This window comes from Fukomys damarensis, unplaced genomic scaffold (genome assembly GCF_012274545.1).
Source record: "Fukomys damarensis isolate Sample0158 unplaced genomic scaffold, DMR_v1.0_HiC HiC_scaffold_22, whole genome shotgun sequence".
NCBI classification, from domain to species: Eukaryota; Metazoa; Chordata; class Mammalia; order Rodentia; family Bathyergidae; genus Fukomys; species Fukomys damarensis.
In genome coordinates, this window is record NW_022900934.1 from 27,595,360 (window position 1) to 27,606,705 (window position 11,346).

An 11,346-nucleotide genomic window follows, 5' to 3' on the forward strand; every position below is an offset into this window, starting at 1 on the left:
TTTTGTTCACCATCTCTATGGTTACCTGGGAAATAATTTCTGTTTTGAATTTTTCTAGAGCTTGATTAATCAGTTTTTTTTAACTTCGTGTGCTGTGAGTTCTGAGTGTCCTGGAGGTTCACTATCTGATTTTTCATCCTCCTTTGCCCTACTGTTTGCCATTGGTGGACTGGAAGTCTGTCTTTGTGGCTTGCTTAAGTGTTTTCTCATCTTTATTTTTGCTGTTGGGTTGACCTTGATTCAATCTCTGGGTCATTAAATCTTCCTGATATCGTTGCATCCAAGCCTTTGATTCTCTAACGACTTATAAACATTCTTATTTTCATAATTGAGCAAACAACTCATCAAATCAATCCCTATCCTTTATCCCTATCGATACAATTAGAAACATAACAGGATCAATCACAGCCCTTTATAGCCTGCCACGCCTCTGAAGAGTGCGTCCTGGGACTGGCTCAGTCAGGGACCTAATAGAGGGGGTGCTCAGCGGCGCCAGCGCGCTACCCTCCTACCACTGTGTCTGAGCCAATCAGTGGTGCCAGCTGGAAACGGCGCGGCTCCAGAGGAGGCCGGGCTGGAGAGCGGCATCTGCTTACTTTTGACAGAACACCAAAGGTCTGTCCCTGTGGTGTTGGACCTGTTTGGCCCAAGGCCCACTTGTTTTTTTCTCCTTTGGTGGCTGCGTTTTGACAGGTCTTGCCTTACCCTGGCATTTCACCCCTGTGTCAGTCATGCCAAAGCACCTACTGTATCATGAATCAGGTGATTCACGAAAAGGGCCAGCAGGGCTGCCACCCTGCCAAATGTGCCTGCTGGGCTGCTAGGCAGGATCATATGTTTTATTCACGCTGTAAGCAGTTCCTCATCCAGGCTGCGACACTGAGCAGTAAACACTATCTGTTGTATACCCATTTCTCTGAGGACAGCTATCAAGTCCAGGTAGGCTGCCTATTTATTGACTTGCTCTGGCAAGTTGTTTGAATATCCCCAAACCAGACAGGCTGTTGTCATCAGCCAATTTATAAGGTCTGGTCACTCACCCTGTGGGTTAGTCTCTGCACCTTACAAAACTCTGTGCATGGAGTGGGCGCTAACTATGTTGGCTAATTGGGACATCTCCCGTGGGTTTAACTCCATGTTTTCAGCACCTTCATCCCATAGCCATGCAGGCACTGTCTCATCCATCCTTTGCTTTATTTAGGCAGCTCCTGCAATCCATACCTGTATAGGTCATATACATCGTGTGGCAGGTAGATCTTGGTGGCCTCCCTGGTGTGTACCCCCCCGCCCGCTGCTCTATTTTCACCTCTTGTCAGATAGCTGCTCCTGTATGCAACACTAGAGGACCCTCCTGGTGATGGGGGACATGCTCTGGGAGGAAGCAGAGCTGTTTGCGCCCTTCAGAATGACCTCTGCTGCAGCCAGACATTGCTTTAGGTTTTCCTCATTTTGCTGCACTTTGTCTACTGCACGACAAGAGATCATTCACCTCCTGCCTTACATGGTGGAAGAGAGTAAAATAAACCAAGCCACTTGCCCCTCTGATTCATGGTGGGGGAGAGGAATCTGTGTCTCCAACATTTCCAAAGCCCATAAAACATTTCTGCCTGTTAGATTGCCTCTCAATCCTTCAGAGATTTCCAGACTACCCAGAAGGTAGCTACCAGCATCCAGAGTGAGGCTGAGGGGCTCATATCAACAACTCCCTGGGGTTCCCTCCGCTATTGGACAGTGCTCCCCCAGATGCCACAGGGACACTCACCTCTGCATCCTGCTGACTATACCAAGAGTCAGGATTGAGAGGGCTGAAGGGGTGATCTCTCAGGTGAGAGTCCCAAAGAGAAAAAGGAGCATGGGACAGACATTGCAAAAAGCAGCAGCAAAGCTCTTTATTTCATGGCAGTTACAGTGCCTGTTACTACATCCTGAGGCGTACTGAGAAACAACAGCTGTGTGACCTTGCATGCCCATACTGAGCATGCGTGGTTAATTTATGGTTGCATCAGGAGGCCTGTCATGTGCCTGCACTAACGAGGAGGTCATGTCCTCTGGGAGTCCTCAGATGCCTGGTCTTTGGCTAAGTACTCATAATGGCTCACACAGGGAGATCATGAATAATGCTGTTCCAGGAGCACACAAGTACGTAAGTATGGATACATGTTTTCATTTATTTTGGATAGGAAAGGAGAATTGCTGGCTGGGGATTTAGTTCAGTGGCGCCGAGTCTGCCTCACAAGTGTAAGGTCCTGAGTTCAATCCCCAGTACCACACACACACACACAAAGAAAAGAGAAAGAAAGGGGAATTGCTGAGTTGTATGGTAATTGCATATTTAACTTGATAAGAAATTTCAGGACTACTTGCCAAAACGGCTGTAATATTTTTCATTTCCACCAGCAATTCCTGGGCACTGGTCATGCCACATCCTCCCTAGCATCTAATGCCAGTGTCCTTTGCTATAGCTCTGTTGGTGAGTATTAGTGATACCTCCTTGTGGTTGTAATCTTCATTTCTCTAGTGTGTAATGATTTCCAATATTCTGCCTCATTGTGGCTTTGCCAAGGACTGAGATTGCAGGGACGGGAAGGCTCTGCAGCCAGGTCTGTAGCCTCCTGCAAAAGTGAACCCCGGCCTACAACAGGGAGTCAGTGAAGGAAATCCTAGTCATACTGCGGTGAAGACTTGGAGGCTTTGACCACCATTAAATATATGTTTAGAGAAAGATATCCTCCAGAGGAGGGTAGCTCACAATATATCACTGCTTAGGAAAAACTGGCTATAAAATTGCATTCACCTTTTCACAATTGTCAGAGTGGTGCAAAGGCAAAGCTGGACAATACCACAGAACCCCAGGGTGTGGTGGAACTCTCATACTGTCACTTGGTGACCTCCTCAGGCTGTCAGGGTCTCTACCGACTCTTCACTCACTCCCCTAGAGGAAAAAAGATCTGCTCTTGGGCCACGGGTCCTGAGTAGGTAGTAACAACAGCATTGCTGGGAATAAGAAAAGGATCAAATCGATCCACACTTGCCTCTTCTGGGGCTGGATAAAAATGGCGAAGTAATTAAGGGATTCAGCACTGCATAGCAGTGACCTTGTCCCAAGATCTATGTATGTAATTTAGATAGATATGGAAAACAGCTAGCAAAACATTGCATCTCACATCACAGTATTTAAATTTTGAAAACAAAGGTATCATACTCTGTTTGCACACACATGCATGTTTTTTGGGAGGGCAGGGAAAGGAATGAGATTAGGAAGGAGTTAGGAGGGATGCCAACATTGAAGTTCCTTCAGTATCTAGAACAACTACGCAAATGTTCACATTCACACATCTGGGCTGAAGGCTATGTGCAGGTGTATTATATTATCTTGTGCACTTGTCTGGCTTTTTTTGCAACAGGTGAATCCAAAGTAAATAAAACAATTTAGAGACTATTCCTTTGTGGTTTTGCTAAAAGTACCCCTCCTTGCCACCCCATGAAAGCACACATATAGATCTGCATGCAGGGGAAAATGATAAGGAAAAAACTCCAGAATGTAAGCTTTGGTTTTGCCGCTGGCTGGTGAGCACACAAGCAACATTTATCTTCCTCTTCTTGCCAATATGTTTGTTCTGACTTTTCTAAGAGGGACAGACTATGCTTGTTTAAAGAAACAAACAATACAGAGAGGCTGGTGAGTTCTTAGATCTGCTTTCCTGCCCAATAAGCTCTTTCTTCCTGAGTGAGTGGAAGAGGCAGGCTATAGGCTGCTGAGTTCCCCAGGCCTGAGAAAAGCCTGGTGTGGCCTGTGGCCCAGATTGGACAGTGTCAAGTGTGTGCCTGTCTTTCATCCTGCTCCACTTATCCTCTGAGGAAATACGACCATGACAAGAGAGGAAACGGAAGCCAGGGAGAAAAGCAGTGCTGCTAACAACAGAGGCAGCTGTGTGTGAGGCCTTGCTGGTGTCAGTTGGGCACTGACATGCTGGTGACTAGAAACACATCCCAGTGTGTATTTGGGCTGATCTGTTGGCAGCTCCAATGGATATAATCCCCTTCCTGATGCACCTTCGGTGACATTTTGATCACAGAGATGCTGGATCTCTCAGTAACAGCAGGAGTGACAATAGCAGTTCCCACCTAGGGAGCCCTAAGTGTCTCATAAAAACCCTCCCTCCTGTGGCCAATTCTGCTTTCTAAAAATGACCAGAACTGTTTCTCTTATGCCCCATCCTCCTCTGACACTTTTTCTTGCACTGTAAAAGTGCAGTCTCTTGCCCCTCCTGTTGAACTTGATGAGACTCGGTAGCTGCCTCTAGGGACAGAATGCAGAGCGCTTGACCCTGTGAGACTTTTGGTGCCCTCTGCCCAACCCTCTCCCTGGAGATGCTCATCCTTGGTGGATGCTCACCATGCTGTGAGGCCATATGCAGATTCCAGCTAAGACCTTAGATACATGGAAAGGAGGTTTCTTTCTTTCTTTCTTTTTTAAAATTGAGTTTATTGGTACATTTTAGGTACACAGTACAGTTACATTCATTATTAGGATCTTGTACCTTTGCATGACAGGTCTTGGTTCTCATTTTTTCCCCTTGTCCCTGACCTCCCTTCACCCAATCGAGAGGAGGTTTCTGATGACACCAGACCCAGCCCTCCAGAGTCTTTTCTGAGCTGGAGCAGGGCAGAGTTGAGTTCTTGCCATGCCTGGCTGAAGTTGAAGATTTCAAAGTAATAGGTGTTGCCATTGTTTTAGCCACTAAGTGTCAGTGACTTTGCAACACAGCACTGGTCACCAGAAGATTCCATTGCAGCCTCTGCCAGTGTGGGGTGGAAGAAACTGAGTCTCCTATGCTAAAGTGAAATCAAGACACAACCCTAGGAATGCAAGAATTCTATGATCTGGGCCTGGGTCACAGACGACCTCAACTGTGCCATAGATCTGGGACTGGGGTGGGGGAGGTGGCAAAGGCAGGGCAGATGACAAACTGACTGTAATCTTGGGTAGAAAGACTCACAGGGACCCTTACAGACAGCCGCCCAGTGCCTACAGGCCCTCACCTGTGCCCATCGATGGCTCTGGGTAAGCCCACAGACAAGAACCACTCAGCATGAGAGTCCAGCCACCCTGTGCTAAGATCAGATGCATCTTGAAGGGGAGGGTGGCGGGTGGTGGTGGTGTATTGGATTAGGGGAGTGACAGCTGGCAACGGGGATTCAGTGGGGACAATCTTCTTCTATATTCAGACTTGAGGAGCCCAAATCAGCCAGTGGCCCTCCAGGAATGCTCCATTTTTTCACCCTTTCTTCCCAGGGGCTGGAAGATCAGTTCTTCCAGAAAAATAGATGCCAGTGGCCATGTGCTCTGGGCAGGTTCCCTAGGAGATCACCATGAGTTAAGGTCACACTGGCCCAACTGTGGGAAGTATGTTCACTTGGTGGGTGGCCGGGGTGGGAGACAATGGGAAGCAGTAGGTGCTTTGTGCCCAGCAACCTCAGTCCCCCCAGTCACCTCTCCAAGGTCCTCATGAGCACCCCCCTGGCCTACACATGGTCCCTTTGGGTCCCATGAGTCTGACTTTACTTCACAGCTGCTGACCTGGACTCATTACCCAGCCTGACTAACCAGAGCTCCTCATCCCTCTGGCTGCAGTGCTGCTCCAGGAATGGCCCTGTGACTCAAGCTAGAATTTCCCCAGCTGTCAGGAAAGAGACTTCCCTTATCTGACAGTGCCAAGTTGATAGATGGTGGCTCCTGCCAACAGTGGTGGTGACTGTGGTGGTGGGAACGGTCAGTGGATGTAGCCATTGAATAAAACAAAGATCTGGAGAAAGGTATTCCTAATATTTAAGCCTCTAGATCAAGCTGCACCTGAAGCTAGAACCCCTAAACTTTTCAGTTAGACTGACCATTAAGTTTCCTTTTTGCCCAAGTTATCTGAGCAAAAACCAAAATCTTCAGGGAGTTGTATCCTCCATGTTCTGCCTGCAGACAACAGCGGGCTGTCAAAGCGATAACAACCTGGAGGGCTGGTGGTTTTGTTCTTAATATCTGGATGCCAGTCACTCAGCACAACTCACATGGAAACTTCCTGTTGTCGCTGCCCTGGGGAGGACAGAGTGATACCTGAATCTGTGCTTTGAGGCTGTTGCACCAGCTCCTACCCAACAGTGGGATTATTCATTCAACAATCACTCATGCAGATTGCCTGAGCTTGGCCAGAGGACAGGAGACAGAGAGTGTGGCTGCAGGGCTGGGAGGCATGTAGGCTAGATGTAGGGAGCCTTGATTCCCAAGTGCTGCCTTGCCTTCAGCAGAAGACCTGTACCTGAGCTAGGAAAATGAAAGGTAACATGTTTGTTAGGCAGCTCTGGCTGAACATGATAAGCTGTGTGACTTAGGAGCAGCAGCCCAGGGGCTGGAAAGTGTGAGGTGCCCCATGCAGGCCAGGGCTGCTCTCTGTGACAGGGATGGCACTTTCTGGTTTGTCCTTCTGGTAGAGGAAAAGAAAGAACAGCTTCGGTGCCTCTTACATCGGGCACTAATCCTGTTATGGAGCACTCACCCCATGACCTAAGCACCATGAATGCCTCTCCTACACCATCGCTTTGGTGACTGGGTGTCAGCCCAGGAGTTTAGGGGACACAACCACTCAGACTTCAGCAGGGCCTGTGATGGTAGCTGTCATCACACACCATGTGCCAGGTTCATTTTAACCCCTCTATAGCGATCAGCTTTTTATCCAGTTTAACACTGACAGGGAATTACTATCACCAACCCTGCTTGACAGGAGAAATGGAGGTAGACAGATTAAGCAATTTAGCTGAGCTGACACCCAAGGGTAGGTGGGATGACCAGAATTCTGATCCAGAGAGTCTGGCTCCTGTCACCCAGAATAAGCAGCAGGTGCAGACAGAAAAACACATTCAGGAATCACTGGGGAAGAACAATCTGTGAGATGCCAGGCCAGCAACAGGGGGAGAAGGGGGAGGCTCAGGACTCTAGGCAGCATTGAATGCTGAGCACAGAGCCCCTTGCTTAGAATTTATTAAGAATTTAAAATGACAGCTAGGTGTGATGGCTCCACACTGATAATCCCAGCACTCAGGAGCCTAAGGCAGGAGGATCATCACAAGTTTGAGGTCAGCCTGGGCTACACTAGTGAATTCAAGGCCAGCCTGGACTGCATAGCATGACTCTATCTCAGAAAAAAAAAGAGGAGGAAGAAGAAGAGGAAAACGAAAAGGAGGAAGAGGAAGACGAAGTAGGAAGAAGAGAAAAAGAAGACGGGGGGAGGAGAAGAAGGAGAATTTAAGATGGCGATGGAGCACTGGAACAGATGATGTGGAGGACTTGGGATACCTTCCAAGGCTTGGTCAAGAAAGGCAATGAGGTATCCACCTGGCAACCTGGAGACCTGTGCCTTTACTGCCCCGAGTGGCCCTGAGAGAAGGCTGGTGGCCTGAAGTCACCATGTTGGATACATTATCTGAACAGACCAGGGATGCCCAGGTGTGACAGATGAGGGAGGAAGCCTTTGGGACGACCCCAGGTTGGCCTCCATCTTGACAGCAACATCACCAAGAGACTCAAGCAGAACTTCCCAGCTGGGCTTCTCCAAATTCTTGGCCCCTAGAAATCCTCAGTACTTCCTAGGAAGCCACTAAACTTTGGGGAAACCTGTCTGCAGCCATAATAACTGCAGCAATGGGGGAAGGAGGCCCAGGGTGTGAGGATAGTAGTGTTCTGGACAGACAGTGACACATGCAAAGGCCCCGAGGTCAGGGCAGTGCTGAGATGAAGGCATGGGGCTGACACAGAGGCTTTCCAGCCCAGGGCACCCACTGGGCAGAAGACTTTTCTTTTGGTCTTGCCTGTGTCCTTCCTACAGAAGAGAATTCCTGTCTTTTTTTTTTTTTTCATTTTTGTTCATTGAGGATTTTGTGCAACTCTGGGCTCCACATGGATTTTGCAAGATCTGTGAGGGAAGGAAGTCACATTCCATTCATTCACCCATTCATTCTTGCATGCTTTTGCCCATCAAGCTTGAATGCATCACCTGTACTGGGAGCTCCCACTGTCATCTGGGTGCCACAGCAAGACCTCTGCACCCACTCCATGGTGTGAGTGAACTCTATCTCCAGTGCACAGACACAGAGACGAGGCCAAGCGGGCCAGACCCTTGCTCACTGCCAGGACAGGAAGAGGGAGGCGGCGAGGCACCCAGATTGGCTGAGCTTCCTTCTCTCCCCAATTCCTGGTCAATTCCTCCCAGGCTGCGTAACCTTGGACAAATCCTTCAGCTGCTCTGAGTGAGGTTCAGTGCTGTTTTGTACAATAGGGTCGCTTCTGCAGTGAAGGAACTGAGCAGGGCTGGGAGCTCTGTAAGGCCTGGAAAACATGGTGACTGGGATCACTGGCAGCTCCTCTTCCAGCCAGACCTCTGTACCTGACAGAGTGTCCTCTGTCCCCTGATGAGGATCTGGCTTCCTGGTACCCCCAAGTAGCCTTCCCCATTCAAGACTTCATCAGGATTCAGGAAAACAAAAGGAAAGAGACAATAGCAAGCAGTAGTGTTGTAGTCAGGGTTTGACAAGGGAATACCTTAAATACAGGACATATAATTTATAGGATTATTTTATTATAATTACTCAAAAAGCCAAATACCAAGGAGTGCAAGAGATTAACTGTACATTAGAGGCCCAAAGAATCCAGCCAAGGGCCTGGATCCAACAATGGCCCACACAAGTCCAGCTAAAAGCTTAATTAGAGTCCAAGGCAGCGTCCTCCACGCATCCAGCCAGTGCCCAGAGCCCACGGCAGTGTCTCCTGCTTGTCCGTATTAAGGATCTGCACCCGGAAGGCCCAAGGCCAGGGGTGGAAGCCAGAAAACCTACGCCGGTGAGAGGAAGGATCTGTGCCATCAACAGGAGGGTCCACACTGGAGCCAGGGAGCGACGCTCACGGTGAAGATCAGAGTTCCCCTGACAAAAACAGCAGCCATTCCCAGAGACAGCAAGGCCCAAGCTCCTTCTCCTCCTCCAAGAACAGCCTAGTTCACATCAGGAAAACCATCTGCAGAAATCTTCTAGAAAATCAATAGGCCACGATCTTTTCCTCCAGTTCTCTTTTTATGGCTATTGGTAACAATGCTCAGGTGGATCCTCCACACCCAGACCATGCTGATTCGGTTCAGCTGGGCATTACAAGTTGACCATTAGTTAATCCACCACAGGTAGTCAGCCCAGGCTCCCAGCGAAAGAGCAGGGAAAGAGGTGCCAAAGCTCCAAGGAGAAAGCCCTGCCCTAATGGGGTTTGCATTTGGTGGGCTGAGGGAGGGAGACACAATCATGAACAGAAAGTATTTACTACGTGTTCACCTGGTGCTCCCATTGCCCTACCTCAATTAATGCTCTTAACCTACAGGTGGGAGGGGTTAATTTTCTCATTCAAGAAGAAACCAAGGCCTAGAGAGAGTATTGGATGTGCCCAAAGTCTCACAGCTGGTAGGAGCCAGATGTTGAAGAGCAAACTGGAAATCCCTCAGTCCCCATGCTAAGGATTCACCTTCAGTTCTCAGGTAAGAGACGAGGGCTCCCCAGGTTTACAGATTAGGAGTGGAGGACCAGGGAGGTCTCCTGGCCTGCAGTAGGGAGCAGGATTCAGGACCAGTGCCTCTGACTTCCAGGTCAGAGCTTGACCAAGATCCTGTTGCACCCCAAGCTCTCCTCCCCATGACTCATCACCCTAGTGCAGCCTGCAGACAACCTACCCTAGGACGTGACAACTTATCACTATCACAGCAACCTGGCCAGGACCACTCTAGGGCCCAAGGCACCCCCAGGCCCTGGGGGAGAAGTGGGAACAGGAACCAGCTCCCCACTGGTGCACCTAGTTAGTTCTCTGAGTCTCTAGAAACACATGGCAGGGCTATCACTCCATAGCCTCCCTTCCCCCTGCTCTATGGAGGACATTTGCCCTTGTCCCAAGCTAACAGGGAAGCCAAGGGGAATATGGCCAAGCTGAGAAGGGGAAACTTGGGAGCTAACACTTCACAACCTGGCCTTGAGGGGCAGGGCTGAGAGGGGAGACAGAGACAGGGACAGGAAGGGGGCCCTGTGTTCAACATTGTGTAACTTGTGGATGTGCTATATGCCTGTCCACAGGTTTTCCTTCTATGCTCTAGGGGAGGCCAGGCCCCCACCGACGTCACAGGCCTTGGGGGCAAGGCAGGTAGAGAAGTCACTGGGGGTTTGACTGCTTGGGGGCTGGAGGAAGAGAAAGGAAGGGACCGGAGCCCAAAGGTGAAGAACACCCTGGGAGTGGAGCAGAGGTCAGGAAGCCCTGCGGCTATGGGACTCTCAGTATAAATAGCCACAGATGGAGCTGGCCACACAAGGGTTTGCAACTGCAGAGGCTGAGAACCTGTGCCTTCGGAGACACAGGCCAGTGGTGTGTCCTGGGCACAAGGGTGGACAGCAGCCAAGACATCCCGTGGGGGCTCTGAGCAGACTCTTCAACCCATCACACATCTCTGGATGCTCCCGGGGCCGGCCATGCTGCTGGGCAGCCTCCTCCTTCTGGTGGGCACCATGACTGCAGCCCAACGGATGGGACAGCCGGCAAATGGGCGCAAGCTACAGCTGCAATTCAAGCACAACGAATGCAGCTACACCTTTTTTCTGCCTGAGCCTCAGCCCTGTGGCCCAGAATCCAGCATCGCGGGGCCCCAGCCATCCATGATGCACACGAGGCTGTTATTCCACTATCAGATGGCAAAGCTGGAGAATGCACTGAGGAACAGCACACAGAGGTTGCAGAAGGTATGGCCGGGCCTGTGAAGTATGGGCAGATTCAGGGCTGTCACCATGAACAGGTGTAGCATGCACCCCAGAGGCCTCGCTAGGCACAAAGGGCTGGGCTTTAAGGTGCAGAAATTGGGGTAAGAAGCCTGGAGGAGCAAAGACAGATCTGATGCCACATAATAAGACTGGGCTGCATCAGAACGGGGAAGCTGGCTCTGCACAGCTGTACATTCAGGCCGAACACAGGCCGGACCCAACCTAGGTGAACAGACGACAGGGAGAGAATGATTTATCCCTTCTGGATGAAGGTGAGAAAGAACATGAAGAGTTGTCTATGGTGTCAGAGGGTGACACAAAGGGAAGGAGAGCAGGAGGGTGAGCTTTGTCCAGGGCTGTCTGTCTGAGGTCAGATCATTTATAAGACTGTCACAGAGGAGTGTTCTCTGACCCCAGAGGACAAGAGAAGCAGGCATCTGCTGCCGCGTCCCCAGTGAGGGACACATGAGTGCCAGGGGTGTAAGGAGGGAATGCAGTCACATGTGGGGGGACAGTGAGAGG

At 50.0% G+C, this 11,346-nt stretch overlaps 1 protein-coding gene across 1 annotated transcript in view; it reads left to right on the top strand.

Annotated features, from left to right (window-relative positions):
* The first annotated feature begins 10,704 nt into the window (after nt 1–10,704).
* LOC104860341 (angiopoietin-4) overlaps nt 10,705–11,346 on the top strand; it is a 25,513-nt gene continuing 24,871 nt past the window's right edge. Inside the window, exon 1 of the mRNA XM_010621477.2 lies at nt 10,705–10,806. Within this exon, the coding sequence (XP_010619779.2) occupies nt 10,723–10,806 (84 nt within the window). The 5' untranslated portion in view covers nt 10,705–10,722. The remainder of the gene's footprint in view (nt 10,807–11,346) is intronic.